We start from the raw sequence: 21,432 nt of genomic DNA, 5'->3' as shown, positions 1-21,432 counted from the left end.
TTGAGCAGAATTTGTGTTAATTCTTCTAGGAATGTTGGGTGAAATTCATCGGTGAAGCCATCTGATCCTGGACTTTTCTTTGCTGGGAAGTTTTTGATTACTGATTCAGTCTTTTTATTTATTCAATCTGTTGAGATCTTCTGTTTCTTCTTGAGTCAGTGTAGGTAGTTTGTGTGTTTCTAGGAATTCGTCCATTTCATCTAGGTTATCTGATTTGTTGGTATACAGTTGTTCATAATATCCCCTTGTATTCCTTTTTATTTCAGTGGAGTTAGTAGTAATATCCCCTTTTTTGTCTCTAATTTAGTTATTTGTATCCTCTCTCTCTTTTTTTTTTTTTTTTTTTTTTTGTCAGTCTAGCTAAAAGGTTTGTTGATTGTGTTGATCTTTTCAAAGAACCAACATTTGGTTTTGTTGATCTCTCTATTGTTGAGTTTAGGGGATTATAAATAACTTGGGTCTTAGATAAGTCCCAAGTTCCAAAGAGATGATTTGTGCCAACTTCTCTTCTTTGAGAAGACGTTTTAACACATGATTGTTGAAGTCTCATTTAATTAAGGTAAAGAATATTTTTAATCCTACTTGAAAAAAAATTCACGTCCTTTTTGAACTTTGGGCTTTCTTCTCTTGAACAGCCTTTGATAAACAAAGAGGAGGAAAACTGATCGGACTGGGTCATCTTTAGCTCTGGTACTTCTAAAGAGAAGTCTCTGGGTCTCTGGATGGGCTCAGGAGAAGGAGAATATTTCTTATTCTCACCCTTGGGGAAGAGGACCATTCATCTAATTTAGAGATTTGAAGGCAATGAAATTGTGCACGCTTCACCATAATCTGTAATGCTGGTAATGGGACACTTTTTCATTCTTTTGTTACAAGAACAGCCATAAGAAGAAATGCCATTCTCTAAATGAAATACTACCCACATTAAGCTTGTACTATACAATAACCTCCCATTTACCAAAAGAGAAGGTTCCCCAAAAGAGAGTTTTAGCCTATTTGAATGAACTATTAAGAGTGTGGAAGAAACAATTAAATTCTTGCTTAAAGTATTCAATTTATTAACTAAGGTGTATGTATTTATTTAAAATTAGATATAAATAAATTTTAATTTAGAAAAATTATTCTTTTTCACTTGTATTTCAGAAAATAATTTTATAGCAAATCTTTCATGAACGTTTGATGTCACTTTTTGACTCTCCTTACAGTTTTCTAAGATGTTAAATCTTTGCTTCCAACTAAGTTGATTGAGATATAGTACCTTTTTCACCAAAAATTTTATGCTGATAACCAGAGATTTTAGGCAAAGCTGTTTCATGTATCAATTGGACAATTGTTTTCTTAATTAAGTCTGTAGGTGTACATACCTCAGCTTCACAACATATCCTCTTTATTTCTTTTTAAAGTGATTTTCAAAAGGTTCATTAACTGAATAGCTGTTAATTTCATCTCCTTTTTTAAACCAAACTAACATTGATTGTGGTTGTTTCCCACATATATGTAATCCCCAGTCCATGGTTTGCTGTTCAAAATAAGGTAAACCTAGAGAGTACCCTGTAATTGAGATACTTTTGGAGAGAAATCTCATCTTGTAATCAAATGATACCTAATTTAAGAGGATGGTTATTTAACTGCTATAACTTGCTCTGTCCTTCAAGGCCACCTCTATTCAGACTTTTCAGGGGACTGATTATAAACTCCAGTTCTTCTGCATGTCTCTGTCTGCAGATCAGATCTCATCCTCAGTTTGGTGATCTCTGCCAGAGGACCACTGCTGCTTCCTGCTGCCCCAGCTGGACCCTGGGAAACTACATCGCCATTCTGAACAATAGATCATCCTGTCAGAAAATCGTCGAGCGTGACATTTCTCATACCTTGAAACTGCTTCGGACCTGTGCCAAACACTACCAAAATGGCACTCTGGGGCCAGACTGCTGGGACATGGCGGCCAGAAGAAAGGATCAGCTCAAGTGCACCAATGTGCCTCGAAAATGTACCAAGTACAATGCCGTGTACCAGATCCTCCATTACTTGGTGGACAAAGACTTTATGACCCCAAAGACAGCTGAGTATCCCATGCCAGCTTTAAAGTATAGCATGCTCTTCTCTCCCACAGAGAAAGGAGAAAGCATGATGAACATTTATTTGGACAACTTCGAAAACTGGAACTCTTCTGATGGCATAACCACCGTCACTGGGATTGAGTTTGGTATCAAACACACTTTGTTTCAAGATTATCTTCTGATGGATACTGTGTATCCTGCCATAGCCATTGTGATTGTCCTTTTAGTCATGTGTGTCTACACTAAGTCCATGTTTATCACTCTGATGACAATGTTTGCAATAATCAGTTCCTTGATTGTTTCTTATTTTCTCTATCGTGTAGTATTTAACTTTGAATTTTTTCCTTTTATGAATCTCACTGCACTCATTATTTTGGTTGGAATTGGAGCAGATGATGCTTTTGTCCTGTGTGACGTTTGGAACTACACCAAGTTTGACAAGCCTCATGCAGAAACTTCAGAAACAGTGAGCATCACCCTGCAACATGCCGCCCTCTCCATGTTCGTCACCAGTTTTACCACTGCAGCTGCCTTTTATGCTAACTATGTTAGCAATATTACCGCAATCCGATGCTTTGGGGTTTATGCAGGAACAGCTATATTGGTGAATTATGTTTTGATGGTCACATGGCTTCCAGCAGTTGTTGTACTGCATGAACGATATCTTCTCAACATTTTCAGTTGCTTCCGAAAGCCCCAGCAGCAAATATATGATAACAAAAGCTGTTGGACAGTTGTTTGCCAGAAGTGCCACAAAATTATTTTTGCCATTTCAGAGGCATCTCGAATTTTCTTTGAGAAAATATTGCCATGCATTGTCATTAAGTTTCGCTACCTTTGGCTGTGCTGGTTCCTTGCCTTGACCATAGGTGGAGCCTACATTGTGTGTATAAATCCAAAGATGAAGCTGCCCTCACTGGAGTTATCTGAGTTCCAGGTGTTCAGGTCATCTCACCCTTTTGAACGTTATGATGCCGAGTACAAAAAGCTTTTCATGTTTGAACGTGTTCACCATGGAGAGGAGCTCCACATGCCCATCACAGTAATCTGGGGTGTGTCCCCAGAAGACAATGGCAATCCATTAAATCCCAAGAGTAAAGGGAAGCTGACGTTAGATAGCAGTTTTAACATTGCAAGCCCAGCTTCCCAGGTCTGGATTTTGCACTTCTGTCAGAAACTGAGAAATCAAACATTCTTTTACCAAACTGATGAACAGGACTTCACCAGCTGCTTCATTGAGACATTCAATCAGTGGATGGAAAACCAGGACTGTGATGAGACTGCCCTGTATCCATGCTGCAGCCACTGGAGCTTTCCCTACAAGCAAGAGATTTTTGAGCTGTACATCAAGAGAGCCATCATGGAGCTGGAAAGGAGTACGGGCTACCATTTGGACAGCAAAACCCCAGGTCCAAGGTTTGATATCAATGATACTATCAGAGCAGTAGTGCTAGAGTTCCAAAGTACCTACCTCTTCACCCTGGCTTATGAAAAGATGCATCAGTTTTATAAAGAGGTGGACTCGTGGATTTCAAATGAGCTGAGTTCTGCCCCAGAAGGCCTCAGCAATGGTTGGTTTGTCAGCAATCTGGAGTTCTATGACCTTCAGGATAGCCTCTCCGATGGCACCCTCATTGCCATGGGCCTCTCTGTTGCCGTTGCATTTAGTGTGATGCTGCTTACAACTTGGAACATCATAATAAGCCTTTATGCCATAATTTCAATAGCTGGAACTATATTTGTTACTGTTGGTTCTCTGGTCCTGCTGGGCTGGGAGCTCAATGTGTTGGAGTCTGTCACCATTTCTGTTGCAGTTGGCTTGTCCGTAGACTTTGCAGTCCATTATGGGGTTGCCTACCGCTTAGCTCCAGACCCCGACCGGGAAGGAAAGGTTATCTTCTCTCTTAGTCGCATGGGCTCTGCTATTGCAATGGCTGCTCTGACTACTTTCGTGGCTGGGGCCATGATGATGCCCTCCACGGTTCTAGCTTACACCCAACTGGGCACCTTCATGATGCTTATCATGTGCATCAGTTGGGCTTTTGCCACCTTCTTTTTCCAGTGTATGTGCCTGTGCCTTGGACCACAGGGAACCTGTGGTCAGATTCCTTTACCTAAAAAACTACAATGCAGTGCCTTTTCCCATGCCTTGTCTACAAGTCCTGGTGACAAGGGACAAAGCAAAACATGTACCATGAATGCATACCATTTAGATCCCAGGGACCAGAAATCTGAAATGGAGCATGAGTTTTATGAATTAGAACCTCTGGCATCCCACAGCTGCAATGCTTCTGAAAAGACAAATTATGAAGAGACCCAAATCTGCACTGAATTTTTCAACAGCCAAGCAAAGAATTTAGGGATGCCTGTACATGCCACTTACAACAGTGAACTGAACAAAAGCACTAGAAGTGACTCTAACTCTGCCTTGCTACAGTCTTCTCTGGAACAGCACACCATATGTCAGTTCTTCTCTCTGAATCGGAGATGTAGCTGCCCAAATGCCTACAAACATTTGAAATATGGCCTGCACTCCTGTCAGCAGTTGGGTGACTGCTTGTGCCACCAGTGTGCTCCCACTGCCAGCAGCTTTGTCCAGATCCAGAATGGCATAGCTCCTCTGCAGACTGCACACCACGTCCCGGAAGGCTTTGTACATCCCATCCCACACTTCCACCAGTGTCCCTGCCTACAGGGGCGAGTGAAGCCACCTGGAATGCAGAATTCTCTGCCTAGGAATTTTTTCCTTCACCCAGTCCAGCATATTCAGACCCAAGAAAAAATTGGTAAGACCAGTGTCCACAGTCTTCAGAGCATAGAAGAGCATCTTCCAAAGATGGCAGAGTCCTCATCAGTTGTCTGCAGAAGCACTGGATCTTTAATAAAAGCATGTTGTGATCCTGAGAATAACCAAAGGGAATTCTGTGAAAATAGAGACAATGGGAATATGGAGGGTATTGGAGGGACTGAAAATCAGGGTTCTAGTTTAGTGACTCTGACAAACAAAGCAGAAAGGAAAGTGGAACAGAACTTGTCACAGACTGATGTGATTGTGAGTTCAGAACATTTAAATCTGAGTGAACCAAAACTTATATTTACCCATTTAATAGGGGAGGCTGGTTACATGTCCTGCCGAAACAATCCACAAAGTTGTCGCAGAATTGTGAGAGTGAAGTGCAATTCTGTGGACTGTCACATGCCAAACATTGAAGCCAATGTGCCTGCAGTGTTAACACATTCAGAACTTTCTGGTGAAAGCTTGCTAATAAAAACACTTTAATAAATATAGCATTACATTCAGAACCAGTGCCTCAATTTTTCTTTCAAAATGGTAGTGAAACTCGGAAGTTTAGAAAGTGAGCTCAAAAATGCAGGAACAAGCATGTTTCACTTTGTTAAAAATTATGGAATATAGAACAAACCTCGGGGAACAAATGCACACATCTAATGAGTGTTGGTTGATTATTGGGCTTTATTTTTTCAAAATGAATTTTTGCTTTTTTACATTTATAGCCAGCTTGAAAAACAATTCTTTCTCACTATTCTCCCTCACCAGGGAATTGGAGTTTGAAATACATAGAAGTTTCAGTTCTCCTGAGCAATCCTATTTACCTAATATCCTTATTCTGGTGCATTTGGTTGGCAGTGGTCAGGACTTTTGGTTGCTCACCGTAAATACTAGGAATTGCCTTAGTTGTAATAGAGCCAGTTCAGTTGGGCTCCAGCATTAATAATGTTTTACATTTTGGGTGAGGCCTCATTCAAAAATTAATTAACAAGTATTTTAATAGTGCCTTCCACCTTTCTGTATAAGTAGACATTACATGAGGCTGATGACACATTTATGTCCAGATTGGTATTTTTTCCACCTTAGCCAAAATTTGCATATATTCTGTTATTGCATCTATTAACACAGGAGTCATGGGTGTCATCTCTTATCAACTAACAATTATATTAGTGATACAGAAGAACATGAATGGAGATATTGGGTGATCCAAAATAGTACTGAACTTCACAGGATTTGTTGCATGTTTTGCAAAGATGGGTCCTGGCCAGATAGATCCTCGTCTCTTGAAGCATTTTGTGTAAGGGAATTTGTTTTATGAAAAGTTTTACTTCTATCTTTGTCCGTAACGGAACATGTCAGACATCTTATTTTTCCTGTGTTTTGGTGAGCTAAAAGCAGTGTTTAAAAGACTTGTAAGGATGATTTTATTGTGCAACTAACACCTGGAAATGTTAAGCCTTCAGGCAGCATCTTAAATGGCACTTGTGTATCTTATGTTAGATCAGTCTCTAGTAATTGAGCTGTTGGAGCATGCTTCAGGTGGCATAGCCCTTATAACAGAGTGTCACCTGATACTAAGTGCATTACAGCCCCACAGGAAGAGAATTCAGCTGCATTCTGCTTCTTCCTGTGCTTCTGTCTCAAATTGGATCCTCTGAATAAAACTCATGGAAATATTTCTAAATACAGCATTCTTTTCAAAAGTTACATTTATGTTTTTCTAAGAATAGTTTTTCAAGTTATATCTGCATGTTATTGTAGGGCCTTATAAAAACTGTGTGGATTTGAAAGGAATCTTATGGTTCATTGAATCCAACTCACCTCCACCAAACCATATTCCTGTTAAGTAGCTTTTCCAGCTTTTGCTGGAATACTTCAATGACAAGTAACATGTCTACCTTGGTTGCACTTTTGTCCTGTAGTTTTTCTACAAGTTGGTCTTCATTCTATTCTCTAAAATGAAAACAAACATCTCTGATCTTTCTGCCACATGGGAGCCCTTCAGATATTTGAAAACAGTAATCACGTCCTCCCACTCATATCCCCAGTTCACACAATTGTTTTTGCCTGACGGAGCAATTAATTGTCTCCTCTGGATAAGTAAGTTTGTTGAATTCCCTCTCCGAGTGTGGAACCCAAAACAGATTCTGATACGGCACGGGAGGATGGCCAGCCCCAAGGAGATTGGTTGGTATGCCTGTTAATTCACTTATAGATGGAAATAACTTTAGGCTCAAGTATTACAGCAGACTCTCATGCAGCTTAGAGGGAACTAAAACCACTAGGTCTCTCCCATGGACTGCTGCTAAGCTGCCTCTTCAGACCAGTTAGTTTCTACACTGAAGTTCAGAACCTTATGTTTCTGTATGCTCATGCCCAATTCACTTAATTCTGTTAAAGTGGGGTAAACGGGGAGAAGGGAACACCGAAAATAGAACTCACAAAACCCAACACTAGATTTTTTTTATCTTCTGAGATTGATAACCATAAAGTTGGCTAGTAAAAATGTAGTGGCCTCAAACCACTTCTTTTGTTGGGCACAGACACATTGAATTTACGTGCAAGAGGAAACACAAATTTCTTTACAAATAGGAAGACATTCATGTGAGCTAAATGTCATTTAATTAGAAAAGAAAAACTGGAATGAAAGGAACTTATTAAAGGAAGGGATACGTCTCAGGGCTTTTCTCGGGGCCTCCGTCTAGCTGCTGCTGTCAGATCTTCTTCCAAACCTGCTCTTGCTGGGCCTGAGGAGGCCGGAGGGGCCTATCCCCCCAGTGCTGCTTAGTTACCCTGAACCGTGAATGTGGTCAGGAACCCTTTTCACATTTATTTTATTTATGGACTTTGGATTGACTATTTTCCTTTTTCATGCAGGGGTTTTTGAGCAATTCATTTACTGGGACTCAAACACCTTTTTTAAAATTCCTCATTAAAGGATCATTATGTCTAGTTCTGTTTCACAAAGAAAATTCCTCCACTGTCCTCTTCTAGAAAATTTGTAAAGCAGATAAGAGGTTAAATTACACAAAGGGAAAAGAGCCCTTTCCCCCACTGCTGAAGTATCTGTTACTTGGAAGGAATTTGATTATGGGAAGGATTTGCATACCGTCTGTTACTGCAACTGAGAAAACAGGCAGGCCCAGGGGAAAATGGCAGAATGCGGTTTGGGGGGTGGGGGGCCTTCCTTACTTTAACCCTGTGGGATGCTTTCTGTGGATCCAAATGGCTTTTCCTTTGAGGTTTCAAGTCCTTTTTATCAAATTTGTTCCTGATTTCTTCCTTCTGAGGTCACTTTTTAAATCAGTATTTGATTGGAAATGTGAAATTGGCCAAGAGCAAGAAATTTTTCACAGAGAAGAGCTGTATTGTTTGAAATACCTATATGGCTTCATCTGTGTATATTCATTTCTTGTGTGGAATTACTGTAAAATGCACCTCCTAAAACAATATTCTTTAAAGTTATGCTGAGCTGCTATTAAATTTCATTACAATAATTTATGTCCCAGCTTCAATCATTCTAAATGTTAAAACTTTTGCAACAAGCAATCTGAATAGTGCTTTTACAAATGTGGTCTTAAGAAAGATTAGGAAATGTTCCTGGTTCACATTATCTCTCATGTAAACCATCTTTCTGCTAGCAGTTATGCTAGTTTGTGAATGAACTGTAAGGAAACAATGACTTTGAAATCAGCTGTAACTTTTCACTTTAATGAGGACAGTCATCCCAAAAGAAAAAATTAAACCTCTGTAATAAAAAAAATATATATATCTAAAGACTCAATTGGGGTTCTTTCATAAAGTTTAGACACAGCCACGGAGGTAGACATTTATTGAAATCATGAGATTTTTTTTTTCTAATGCAGAAGGAAGGAACATCAAATACCCTTTAAACCATATTAGACCTTTCCAAAATGTTTGCTGGCATTTAATGTTTATCTCCAATTGTTGTTTTATGAATCTACAATGCTTTCTTTATAGAACTACCACTTTCATTAATGCTTTTTTTCGTACACTCTGGTTTCACATCTCTGCATTAAATAAATAGAAAAAAGACAAGTAAGGAATATTCATAGCGTAGGTAAAATCTTATGTCTTAACTGCTCTAATTTTGGGATTTGAGTGAAAAAATGTGCCATTTCTCTTTTAATTAGCTTTGGAAACCAAAGCACACACACAAGAACCACTCACTGAACAGCCAGGATACAGTTTCCGTCTGCTCCCCTAAGCCGTCAGTTAAAGCAGGCCATCAGCAACAGCAGTGCCACCAGCTCACAGCTTATAACCTACTGGAGCCTGAGGGACATTTGTTACACGAACATTCTCTTTCCTGAGATTTTGGGGGTGTGCCTGTTGTTTTAAATCTTAGGGAGGGGCCGTGGAATAAAAGCAATGGTGTTCTGCCTTCAGAAATCATAGGCCTAGCCTGGGCGTTCTTCAGGGATTTTATTTTAGGTAACTTGGAAATCCATATACATCTTATTTTGAGTAAGAAGACAAGTCGGTGGCCCAACTTGTCAAGAGAAACTCTATAGAGTACATGCTTTCCTCTGAAGCGATTTAAGCCAACATTTGTAGTATCAGTCAATACTTCTAACACCTAACATGGAGCTCATTTCTTGACTTTGTGCTTTAATTAGTAACTGTGATATTCCTGACCCTGTGACTATCCCAGGAATTAAACTTCATGCTCTGAAATCAGCTAGAAGAGCTAAATTTTAATGTTTACCAGTTAAAATCCTGTATTTTTTTCACATGCCTTTCTGTAATGTAATCTATACCTTCCTAAAAAATGAAGGGCAGATTATCTTCAGCAAGAAATGCTTTTCTTTGGAAGCCAATAAAGTTCTTATACAAGCTGGTTTTTAATTTGAGACAAAGTGATGATCAAAGTAAAACTTGCTTAACCTCTATCCTCTTAATTGGACATTCTGGTCAATGAACTAGACTTTAGCTTTGCACTATTTAAAGAGGAAAGGATTTGCCAAGTAAACCAGTAATGTAAACAAGATTACAAAGAGCCCATTTAGCCTGCCTAAGAAAACAGACCTCTAGAGTTTAAAAAAACCACTGTGGTGTTACTACTATCTTTGCAACATAATGTGATCATTACAAATCTCATTATAAAAAGGGTCCAGTAGGATTATCTCTAGGCAAAACTTTACCAGATGTTTCAAATATTGGTTGAAAACGATTCAATAGCACCTATTTTTAAATAGTCTTAAACATGGTCTTTCTCTGATGCTCCCCACTTCACTAGAGCCATTATTCTGTGTTGGGAATCCCTGTGGTCTGCAAGTGACTTCTATTTCTCTACATTCCGGCAGCAATCAAGTGCTCGATTCAGTGTAGCCTGAAAAGGATGAGGTGTGCAACGCCACAAGCTTCACCTTCCCTCAGGTGAAATTTCTTTTTATGCAGAAATCTGAGGAAAGGCTTTGGGGAGTATCTCTGATAACATTTTTATTTGCCACTGTCTATTCTTTTCTAGAGCTTGATCTCTTTCTTTGCATTTAGTTTCCTCAATAGTGCATGTTTTATTAGTTGTATATATCAGATGGAAATAGAAGTTGCTGAGTAATTCTATCACAGGTCCCAACTTGAATGTCTTTGTACCACCCTAAAAAGAGGCCCTCAGCTCTGATGGGCAGGGAGAGGAGAGACTCCTCCTGTGAATGACTTCCCTGCCAATCATGTCACAGGCTCTAGCAGTGGTAAGTCTCTACATGTTACCATCAGAGAGTAAGCAGAGCTTGGAAAAGCCCACCTTGAGACAAAGCTCAATCCTTCCTTCAAATCAGAAAACCGATTTAGGCACAAATCCTGCTCTGGAAACAAAAACTGTGATTTTTTTTCTCATCCATAGGTTGACTGTTACAAACCATCTGGGGGTAGGAGAATTCATCTTGAGTCCCTGCAGAGGTGGAGGGAAGATTTTCTGTTCTCTGGTTTTTATGTCATGTTTGGGTCTTGGGAGAATCAGGCTACTAGCTGCTCAGTCTTTTCAGTGCTCTGGGCTATCCTGATGGGAACCGTGGGTAACCTCCCTTGCAGGGACTCCACCACTCCACTGGGCTAGGGAGGGGACGAGCCCTCGGGCTTCACTCACACCAAGCACCCATCACCCTAGATTACAGTTGTCTGATTATTTATCCGTCTCCCTCCCTAGACTACTCCTTGAGAGCAAAGATTCTCCCCAGCACCCAACTGTGTTTAAAAGGAATGGAACTTTATTGAAAGCCCATTGCACTCAGGGCCCTGAGACAGGCCTCTTGACAACACAGAGCCCTGGCTTTCATGAAAACTACAGGCCTTAAAGTCAAAATCGATGCACCCCAAAAGGCTCTCCAAAGTAAGTAATGGTGCAAACAAGAGTTTTTTGTTTTGTTTCTTTTTAATGGGAGACATGATAAATGTAGAAATTAGTGTTCAGATAGTCTCAAGCATTATAGAATCACCCCTGTGGAAGGCAGAGCCTAAAAAAAAATCAAGAGATTTGGATTTAAAAGACAAAAACCTAGGTTGAAGAGCAAGACCTGACACTTACTAGTACCTCACCTTTCTCCTCTATAAGCTAAAGCTGACAATACCTACCTCACAGGGTTGCAGTGATTAAATGAGACGAGGCATATTAGAGAGCTTTACAAAAAGCTACTAGGTAAACATTACTATCCCAATAGTTCTTAAACTAAGACGTCATTGTTTTCTATCCTTTAAAGCACATCCTGCAAAGATTTGAGCAGGAGATCCTCTGTTAGCCTGTGCCATGTCATATCTATGCTATATGTATATTTGCTTATATTACAAATACTGTATATATTGTATGTATATAAATGTGTGCACATGTATGTGTTCAGTGTGTATGTTTGTTGCAAATAATTCAATAATAAAAACTTTATCCCACTCCAATCTGTCTCTCTGTGCCACCACTCTTTTTTTTTTTAATTAAATTCAATTTTATTGAGATATGTTCACATACCATACAATCATCTATGGTATACAATCACCTGTTCACAATACCATCATATAGTTATGCCTTCATCACTCCAATCTATTTTTGACCCCTTTCCTTACCCCAGAAATAGTCAGAATCAGAATAAGAAATAAAAGTAAAAAACAACACCCAAATCCCACCCTATTTTTCATTCAGTCTTTGTCCCCATTCTTCTATTCATCCATCCATACACTGGATAAAGGGAGTGTGATCCACAAGGTTTTCACAATCACACTGTCACCCCTTGTAAGCTACACTGTTATACAATCGTCTTCCATAGTTAAGGCTACTACTGGGTTGGAGTTTGATAATTTCAGGTATTTACTGCTAGCTATTCCAATACATTAAAACCTAAAAAGTGTTATCTATATAGTATGTAAGAATGTCCACCAGAGTGACCTCTCTACTCCATTTGAAATCTCTCAGCCACTGAAGCTTTATTTCGTTTCATTTCATATCCCCTTTTTGGTCAAGAAGATGTTCTCAATCCCACGATGCTGGGTCCAGATTCATCTCCGGGAGTCATATCCCATGTTGCCAGGGAGATTTACACCCCTGGGAGTCAGGTACCACATCGGGGGGAGGGCAGTGAGATCACCTGCCAAGGTGGCTTAGTTAGAGAGAGAGGGCCACATCTGAGCAACAAAGAGGACGCGGGGAGACTCAGGCACAATTACAAGCATTTCCCTGTTAGGCTGTGCTCTAAGATTCAATTCTGAGCTTACACATTATAGTTAGTCCACATTGGTGAGGCATTATAGTCTTTGCCTTTGTTTCTGGTGTAGTTCACTCAAAATGCTGTCTGTCTACAGGATCCATTCACCTCATGGAGTGTCTCGCAGCTTCACTCCAAGCAGTTGCTCGATATTCCATTGTATGCACACACCACAGTTCACCATTCTGTTCCTCAGTCAGTGCAACCTTAGGCCACCTCCACCCATTGCAAATCATGAACACTGCCTCCATAAACACCAGTGTGCAAATGTCCATCCATGTTCCTGCTCTCAGTTCTTCCAAATACACACTTCTTAATCTCACTCCAATCTGTCTCTCTGCCACCACTGTCTTTTAAGTAAGCTCTGTTTACTTACGTTCCAAAAGTTGTATCACTGTATTCGTCCACTATCCTCAGGCACAATAGAGTTACTTTCTATTCCAATTTTATAAGCTAACTATTTTTAAAGGTTATCCTTCATATTAGTTGTAGATTTTTTGAAGTAGTTACAGGATGTCTTTTCAGACAGTCATTTAAATTTAATCAATCCCCATTATAAACTGTCTGCTAATACGTTTTGAATGAATGAATGAGTGAGTGAATAAAAGGATGGGTGAATGGTTAAAATAGTCTGGGCAGGTATTTTTTCCCTGTTTTACAGATGAGGAAATTGAGGTCAAGGGATATAACTTGATCACTCGACTGACACGTGCCAAGCTAGGAGTCCAGGGTTTTGTCTACTCTATAAACCTACCATGATTAAGTAATTTTAAAAAGTGGTTCATGATTCCTTGATATTGTCTTGATTTTAACAGTCCATATGGCCACTCTTCTGATAGAATTTCCCACTAGCCTGATTCTTTTTATTTAGTTCTTATTCAAGGTGGATACATATTTTTTTTTAGTTTTTATAATTTGCTATATATTCATATGTGTATTTCCACATAATGTTTGTTTCATATTCATTCTGACAGGCTCATAATACTTAGGAATTGAAAAGCAAAGCATGACTCCTGCAGTGGTTTCTACTGTATTGAGCTGAAATGAAGATGAAACTTTCAGGGAATGGACAGACACAATAGACATTTTCTAGACTATGCATTTTATTTTATAATCCCCTAATTTAGAGTTTTGACTAATGCAACCAACTTTCCCTTGATTTGTCTACCACCCGTGTGTAGATTCACTCATTTATCCAACAAGATACTTGCTGAGAAAGCCAGCTAGTCCCAGATACTGGTGGTGCCTAAGTATGGCAAGGCCCCTGCCCTTCAAGAGCTCAGAGCAGTGAACACGTCATTCCAGAAAACAAATGATTTCCTGGAAGAAAGAACAGTTTTACAACACATGTAACAGTCAAGAGATTATCACCAACATATGAATCTAAATGAAAATGAAACCCAATAGAAAAATGGGCAAATGATATAAACAGGCAATTTATGAAAGAAGGAATACAAATGGCCAATCTACTATTAGATAACTTACCATTTTTAACCTATCAGACTGGCGAAAAGCTTAAAGATGGATGACACCCAGCTCTGGAGAGGATGTGGGGCAAGGGCCACTGTTTAGATGAGTGAAAAGCAATTCAGTGATTTGAAAGGACAGTTTCTGACAATACTGTGGATGTTCATACTCTGTGATACTTAGTCCCATTTTTAGAAATCTATCCTCCAGAGATGAGAGCATGAGTGTGCCAACAATATGTGCATCACAAGAATTTGAAATGAACTTAACATCCACCAGTAGAATCCCAGTTAAATAAAACCAGGTGCACCCATACTATGTAATACTTTGCAGCCCTTAAAAAGAAAGATTTAGCTGTTTATATGCTGATCTGGAAAGATACCCATGAGAAATTAAGCAGAAAAAATGAGTTGCTAATAAAATGTTTGGAATGATATACCCAAAACTTCTAGCAGAGGCTCCCTCTGGCCAGGATCAGATAAGGGACTAATTACTAATCAGGGAATAAGTTCATATTATCTGTATGTATTTTTCAATGTGCTGAGAAAATACGTGATTTTAATTTTCTATTAACTGTTTTTCAATGAAGTATTCAATTTAAAATGTCATCGGAAGGAATCCTGAGTGTTTACTATTTATCTGTGCAGACCCTTTTCATCTCTATCCATTTAGTCCCTCTACCACCTTATGAAGTCAGCAGTGTTATCTCTATTTTATGGATGTGGAGCCTGAGGAGAGGACAATTAGGTAACTTTCCTAAGGTCACACAGCTCTGCAGTGGCAGAGCTAGGTTTTAAAGCCAGTTCTCTCCCAGGCGGGCTCCCAGACCCACCCACGGGACAGGTGGCACAAGTGTTGAAGGCTCTGCAGGTGATTGGAGCAGTGAGATACCATCCAGTCAGAGGAAACGGCTTGGGCTCGGGTTGAGAAATTTGCAAGCATACGGCCTGATTAAGGGAACAATTCTAACAATGGAAGAAAGTCGTTAAACTTTCTCACACATAATGTAAGACTCTAAAATAGTGACAGAATCCACAAGTCACACAAATATCAGTATCTTTTTTGCTCCAGACTTCCTCATAAGCTCCAAATCCAAGGACTGAACGGAAACCTGGGTCCTATTGAATTAACCCAGGATGTACAGAATGAAGACCATTCTCTTTTATGGCAAAACAAGAAAAGGCAGATCTGAATCGAAAATAATCACACAGTGATTAGAGGAAAGGGGATTCTACATGTTTAGTGGACCTGGCCATTCAAATTTTAACTCCCTCGCCATATTCTGAAAGCTTGTCCCAGAAAACTGTTTCCAGCCTTGCTTGCCACAAGGCTGCCAGCATGCGACTTAGCTTCTACCAGTCAGATGGAACCACATCTAACTTTGGAGTAGACGTGATGAAACAAGCAGGGATCAGGGCATTTATTTGTGAACACAGGCAGCAGCAACAGCCGAGTGATTCTGCGGTTGTCGATAGCAATAGCTCCTTCACCCAGATGATTTTTTCCATGTGGTGCTGGGAGTTGTTCCTGGAGGGTTGGGTGCCTCTACCTCTTGTAGCATTTCAGTGAGTTTTCTGATAAATCCTCTCCTGCTGAAAACTAGCATAACTTCTGTCATTTGTGACTCAGAACCCTGACTGCTATAACATGGGGATGCTAAGGGGTAGGGGAAGATTTCTTATTGTCCAGATTGGAGATTTCTTAGCTCCAAATAAGGAACGGAGAAAAGAGAGAAATAAAGTTAAGGTGTGCTGGCTTCTCTGTTAAAATCGTATCTTCCCGTTAAGGTCAATGAATTTCAATCATGTTTAGAATTTTTCCTGGAGTTTTAACTTCTGCTCAAAAGCCATCATTGCAACTGCTATTAATTTATAAGAATTCCAAACATTCTAGTAATAGTGTCTACGTGTCGTAGCCTCTGAAACATCCCGTTCCCCAGCAAATGCCAGCAGTGGAAACACCTCAGTCAAAATGCATAACTGACAGAATAGAGACTGGGACTATACCTAACCTGCCCCCAGCCTTCCCTCCAAAAAAGAACAATGTGAACCAAGAGAGGGGAGCTGGAGGACGAGAAGACAACTTCAGAGTCCTGTGATGTTTTTAAGAGACGATCATCTGCTAATTCAAGAGCTGAGGAATGACATCACCGAGGAAGACGTTCACCTGGATTTCACACAGTGCACTGTGCTCATCTCGGGCTCGTTGCCCACGTTATTAATGGTTATAATATCAGCTACAAATTACAGAGCACTTTTAGGCACCCAAGTGCTGAGTCAAATATTTTGTACATATTAAATCATCAAACCCTCACTACATACCATACGAGGTAGAGATTACTAATATCCCCATTTTACAGAACAGGAAACTGAGGTTCAAAGAGATCAAGTGATTCGCCCAAATTTGCGATTGACTGACTTTGCCTGACTTCCAAGTATCCTACTTTCCCAATCACTTTGCAGTGTTACCAATAGACCTTTGCTTTTGCCTTTGTTATCTAAAGTCCCTCATCACCAAATCACTCCCTCATTGGTGCCAAGGGACTCACAAATGCTTTAGACGAGCTTCTCTCTCAATACAAGGCACTGAAAGTAGGACTACTTTGATGTTGGCCTTGAATTATGTCAATGTATCCAAGCAACAGGTGCTTATTAAGCCGTGACTGCGAACCAGAAGCTGTTGATATCTTGAAACTGCCCACTCCCCACCCCTTCCCCATCAGGATATCTGCAAAAGACCTCTGGGCTCAGGAAGCCATCGCTCACAGAGCTCATCCTCGCAGCCATGGGCGCCTGCCCAACCCCAGAGTGGTTTCCCTGGGCCCCCTGGTTGCGTCTGTGGCTGACTGGCCGGCTCAGAGCCTGGTGGGAGGCTCCCAGCGTCTGCAGCAAAGGGGCCAGGCCAGGACTTCTTCCAGAGGTGAGGGAACTTACGGAAAGAGAAGGGACTTTGGAACTGAAAAGAAACCCGGCACTGCCTCTGACCAGCTATGTGTTCTTGAACCGGTTTTAACCTTCCTGTTTCTCAACTTCCTCATCTGAAAAATGCATAAAATAAAGCCTGTGTCTTAAGGTCTTTGTGAGGATCAAGGAGACAGCGGGGCCAGGTACCAGCACACAGTGGCCCTTCCATAACTGGTGCCTGTGCAGAGTCCTTCCTGGGCAGCAACACCGACATAACCTCTGTGGAAGTGGGTTTCCCATTCTTTCAGCTCCCCGTTCTGCTTAGGCTTGGGAGAGCGGGAACTCCCCAGGGAAGGGTGCTCCCCACCCTCAAGACCAGGCCCTGCTGTGGAAGGTGACCATCATTTCAAGGGGTCAAGTTGTGCAGCTGCCAGCAGCTCACAATGAAAGAAGGAGGTGACAGGATGGATTGGGTAGGAGGTAGGGAGGAGGCCGGTCTGGAGGGGCAAGGGGACAGCTCCAGGGAAGGGTCTGCAGGCCATTCAAGTAGGTTTTCTCTGAGCTCCAAGTCAACATGCACTCCATGGAGATACACCAAGAGCAGAGCAACAGGGTAAGAAGGCTGGTCCGTGCTGAGTGCTGCTGGGAAACCCACGTTTGGTTGAGGCCCTCGCTGCCTTCCCATTACTGAATGAGAATCCTATAAGTCTCCTGGCATCCTCTGATGGACATCAGCTTCTGAAGAAAATTGGCAGGAAAGACGCAATGGTTCCAGAAGGAAACCTCGAACAGAGGCAGGAAGGAGCTGTGTGCAGGGTTTGAGCCACATTTAGGAGCCCCTAAAACTGGAACTTTAGACAAGGCAGGAAACCAGAGATAGCTCGGACGTGTGCCTTGATGGCACATCAGGAAGACGAGGGGTGGAGTAGGGTGGGGAAGGAACAGGAAGGCTCTCTGGGGTGCTGGGAGTCAGTCTGACCATGGGCCTCCTGTCTCCTTGGTGGACAAAAGGTCCAAGAAAGTCCTGGCCAGCTGAGGTTGCGGTGATCAACCTTGTCAGACCAGCTCCAAATGTGGATCAGGCCAACCGAGGGTCTGGGTTGTCCTTTAGGGAGCATCCCTCAAATGTAGCAAGTGTTGGTTGATCTTAGGATTTCCAAGGAATGGCTCAGCCTGGCAGCAGATTGATTCCTCTCCCCCTGTGGATTTCTTCTGCCCAGGAGCAGGCCAAGCGGGGCACTGCTGCCCAGTGTATTAGTTTCTAGGGCTGCCATAACAAAACACCAGAAACTGAGACACTTAATACAACAGATATTTACCCCCTCAGTTCTGCAGGCTGGAAGTCTGAAATCGAGGTGTGGACAGGGCCATGCTCTCTGAAGGCTCTAGGGGACGATCCTTCATTGTCTTTTCCAGCTTCTGGGTGCTATCAGCCATCCTTGGTGTTCCTTGGCTTGTGGCCACCTGACTCCACCCTCCACCTCTGTCTTCACACGGCCGTCTTCCCTCCGTGTCTCTGTCTGTGTGTCCAAATTTCCCTTTGCCTGTAAGGACACCAGTCATACTGGGTTAGGGCCCAGCCCAATTCAGTATGACCTCATCTTAACTTGGCTACATCTGCAAAGACCTTATTTCCAAATACGGTTGCATTCACAGGTACTGAGGGTTAGGACTTGAATGTATTTTTTTGTTTATTTTATTTTTTTCTTTTTTTAAAATGCAATTTTATTGAGATGTATTTACACACTATATAATCTATCCAAAGTATACAATCAGTGGCTCACAGTGTCATCATATAGTTGTGCATTCATCCCCACAATCAATTTTAGAACATTTTCATTACTCTAAAAAAAACACATAGAAATAAAAATAAAAATTAAAAAGAACACCAAAACATCCCATACCCTCATATTCCCCCTTATTTTTTTAAAATTTATTTTTGTCCTTCTTTTATTACTCATCTGTCCATACACTGGATAGAGGGAGTGTCAGTCACAAGGTTTTCACAATCACACAGTCACATGATAAAAGCCATAGAGTTATACAATCATTATCAAGAATCAAGGCTACTGGGTTGCAGTTCAACTTTCAAGTATTTCCTTCTAGCTATTCTAATACACCAGAAACTTAAAGAAATATCTATATAATGCATAAGAAAAACTGTCAGAATGACTTCTCAGCTCTATTTGAAATCTCTCAGCCACAGAAACTTTATTTTGTTTCATTTCTTTTTCCCCCTTTTGGTCAAGAAGGTTTTCTCAATCCCACAATGCCAGGGCCAGGCTCATCCCTGGGAGTCACATCCCATGTCACCAGCGAAATTTACACCCCTGGGAGTCATGTCTCATGTGGGTAGGGGGGACAATGTTAAATTTATTTGCAGGTTGGCTGAGAGAGAGAGGACACATCTGAGCAACAAAAGAGGTTCTCTGGGGGTGACCCTTAGGCATAATTATAAGCAGGCTTAGCTTCTCCTTTGCAGGAATAAGTTTTATAAGGGCAAGCCCCAAGATTGAGGGCTTGGCTTATTAAATTGGGAGTCCCTAAAGCTTGCAAGAATATCAGGAATGCCCCAGGTGGGGAAGTTTAATATTTCCATATTTTCCCCCAGCCCCTCAAGAGGACTTTACAAATACTTTTTTATTTTCTGTCCAAAATAATCTGGGATGTATTGGGGTAATACACTCACCTGTACAGAGTAACAAGGTCTCATTCCCTATTCTAGGTTCCATGTTATTACGTTGTTTAATTAAACTGACCACACAGGTTAAATAAGATAGTTTAATATCTAATGTTTGTACCAAATAAACATCTCTTCACAGTTAAAACTCAGGAATAGATGTGACTGCTGTAAGAGCCTACAATCCAGGAATCTTTACAATAAGCCTTGCTGAACGTTCTGTACTCCTGCATTGTCGATTGCCCAGTCTCTGCCCACGTTCTATCCCCTGATGACCTGTGCTATCAATTCAATTCTCAGCATTTGCTCATTATAGTTTGTTTATATTAGTGAGACCTTCCAATATTTGTCCTTTCGTTTCTGGCTTATTTCATTCAACATAATGTCCTCAAGATTTATTCGAGTAGTTTTATGCATCACAACTTCATTCCTTCTTGCAGCCACTCAATATTCCGTTGTATGTATACACCACAGCTGCCCTTCCACTCACCCTTCAATGTACCCTTAGGCCACCTCCATCCTTTGCAAATTGTGAATACTGCTGCCATAAACACTTATGTGCAAATGCCTATTCCTGTTCCTGCTTTCAGTTCTTCAACCAAATAATGGGATTGCAGGATCATATGGCAACCCTACACTTAGCCTCCTGTGGAACCATCACACTGCCCTCCAGAGGGGCTGCACCATTCTACCAGCACTGAATAGGTACACCTCTCCACATCTTCTCCAGCACTTGTATCTTTCTGTTTATTTTTTAAGCAGTTTTATTCCCACACCATACAATCCATCCTAAATGAACAAGCAATAGCTCTAGATAAAATCACATAGTTGGCATTCACCTGAACATATCTTTTTGAGGGACACAGTTCGATGCATAACACCCATGCTTGCCCAAAGCTGAGCACCACCCCATCAGCCCAGCCCTGAGCTGGGTCAGAACTTGCCTGGCTGGAATTCAGCCCCGAGAGGGAATCGCCCAGGTTGCAATTCATTATGGGTCTGTCTTCGCCCCATGCAAGTGGCAAAGGACAATGTGGGGCTGCAGGTAACCCAGTGTACCCAGGTGAGGGTGCTACCAGGCAGAGGGAAGCAGAGCGCCAGCGCCAGTGGGAAGTGGATCTGGGGGTCTAACATGCAAAGACGCTTCTAGTCACGCAGGCTGTGTACTAGAAAAAACATCTGCCCAGGACAATTTAAGGGACCTGAGCTTCTGCGAGCCCCACCTTGGAGGGACACAGCAGAGGGAAACCAAGGTCCTAGGGCACCAGGTGAGGAGCTGGCTTGATCTGGGTTCCAATCCAAACTCCTCCCAGCCAGAGTAACCCGATGTTGGGAGTCTCACCTGTGAAAGGGACAGTGACGTTGACCTCCTTGGGCTGTGTCTTAGTTTTCCAGGGCAGCTATGATAAATACCACAAACTGGTTGGCTGAAACAGCAGGCATGTATTGGCCCGTGGTTTTGGAGGCATCGTGCTTTCTCCCTCAGTCTGTGCTGTTCTGGTGATGGCTTGATCTCTGCCTCCACTGCACGGCGGTGTCTGTCTCCTCTGCCTTCTCCTTCTGGCTTCTCCTGCCTGCATCCACATTTCCACTGCTTATGAGGACTTCATTCACACTGGGTTAAGGCCCAGCCTGATTTAATTTGGCTTCATCCAAGTAGTGTCTTTGAAGGTCCTGTTTGCAGATGTGTTCACACTCATAAGACTGGGGTTTAGGTCTTGAACATGTCTTGAGGGGGACATGGCTCAATCTACCATGGCTGATTGTGATGCTGCCCCGTCAGCATATTGCATTCAGGCCCCAGTTGCACATTTCCCTAGAAAAT

The 21,432-nt window shown here is 41.5% G+C and overlaps 1 protein-coding gene across 8 annotated transcripts in view; it reads left to right on the top strand.

The window, feature by feature from the left end:
* The window catches only part of DISP1 (dispatched RND transporter family member 1), a 273,352-nt gene extending 261,609 nt beyond the window's left edge, over window positions 1-11,743 (top strand). For all 8 annotated transcript variants that reach the window (XM_037823286.1, XM_037823265.1, XM_037823271.1 and 5 more), the window contains one exon: window positions 1,726-11,743. In XM_037823286.1, the coding sequence (XP_037679214.1) occupies window positions 1,726-5,340 (3,615 nt within the window). In that variant the 3' untranslated portion in view covers window positions 5,341-11,743. The remainder of the gene's footprint in view (window positions 1-1,725) is intronic.
* Window positions 11,744-21,432: the final 9,689 nt, after the last annotated feature.

The sequence above is a fragment of the Choloepus didactylus genome, chromosome 2 (assembly GCF_015220235.1).
Source record: "Choloepus didactylus isolate mChoDid1 chromosome 2, mChoDid1.pri, whole genome shotgun sequence".
NCBI lineage: Eukaryota > Metazoa > Chordata > Mammalia > Pilosa > Megalonychidae > Choloepus > Choloepus didactylus.
The sequence above is the reverse complement of the archived record's forward strand: the minus strand, read 5'-3'. Positions and strand labels throughout refer to the sequence as shown.